Source organism: Penaeus monodon, chromosome 28, assembly GCF_015228065.2.
Source record: "Penaeus monodon isolate SGIC_2016 chromosome 28, NSTDA_Pmon_1, whole genome shotgun sequence".
Lineage (NCBI taxonomy): Eukaryota > Metazoa > Arthropoda > Malacostraca > Decapoda > Penaeidae > Penaeus > Penaeus monodon.
The window spans coordinates 25,213,998-25,215,061 of record NC_051413.1 but is presented as its reverse complement, the minus strand read 5'-3'; the positions used below and the strand labels follow the sequence as shown (position 1 = coordinate 25,215,061).

At 40.1% G+C, this 1,064-nt stretch overlaps 1 protein-coding gene across 1 annotated transcript in view; it reads right to left on the bottom strand.

Annotated features, from left to right (window-relative positions):
• LOC119591428 (unconventional myosin ID-like) overlaps nt 1-1,064 on the bottom strand; it is a gene marked incomplete in the record, with an annotated part of 95,009 nt that overhangs the window by 5,307 nt on the left and 88,638 nt on the right. The window contains 3 exon segments of the mRNA XM_037940169.1: nt 34-192; nt 360-510; nt 800-909. Of these exon segments, the coding sequence (XP_037796097.1) occupies nt 34-192; nt 360-510; nt 800-909 (420 nt within the window).

The following is a 1,064-nucleotide window of genomic DNA, read 5'->3' as shown; positions in this document are numbered from 1 at the left end:
ATTATTTCCATCAGCCTCTTTCTCAAAACCCACCTGATGAGTCACTCGTTCCTCGTCAAAGATTACGGGGGACTTCTGATCATTGGGTTTGATGCAGCGGATATAGTAGGGCTCCTTGCTGGCCAGGTTCTTTACCAGTGCAATCATTGAGTTTTTGAAGAGAGTACCAGCTGTTAGTGGCCTCTTTGTTGTCTGCAATGATAAAATCAGTAAGAAATCTCTTTTAATATCATTTCAACTTTAATCTAATCTTTACTCACCATCCATAACATATGTGAACCTTATGATGATGTAGTTTGTACAAAACTGAATCCCTTTTATATATGCACATCTTTCCTTCTTACTTAACCATTACTTACCATTGTGATATCCTGGGCACCCTCTGGCCACATGCTTGAAATCACAGGATCTGAGGAGGAGTACATCAGCCTTTTGAAGTCTTGGAAGAGTGTGTCCTTGTTCTTCTCCAGGAAACCCTTGATGCTGTACACCACATCACCAGCATAGTGCCTACAGAGAAAGGGCTATTTGGTCACTCTCTCCAACACATGAACATTCCAACCACTCATTATATAACATTAACTGCTCAAAGCTGTTGCGGTCAAAGATCTCAAACCCATAGATGTCCAAAACACCCCTAAAACCTTTCTTCCGCCTTTCTCTGAGCATCATAATAAGCTTTTTCCCATATCATAAAGGCTTACAAGTTCTATCTAGCCTCCCATTCTCATTCTCAAAAAAAAGAAGGATAAAGAAAATAAAGCCAGTCTACTGAAAAGTTATAGAGGCGGGCTCTTACTTGATGCGAAACTCTTCAACATGCTTAAGTTCCTTGTCCATTGGTGACAGCTTGCGAGTAGTGAAGTGCTTGTGTCCTTTGAGTTTGCCTTCCATTGCCTCCAACAGCATCTGTAAGAAAACAAATGAGAATAACTTAATGGAAAGTAATGCCATCAGCACAAAGTAGTAACATACCTTTGATGATATGACAAGACTTATGGTCATTAGGTGAACATTCCACACAAGAATATCAGACACTGCTTTAAGCAGTGTAGGTCACAAAA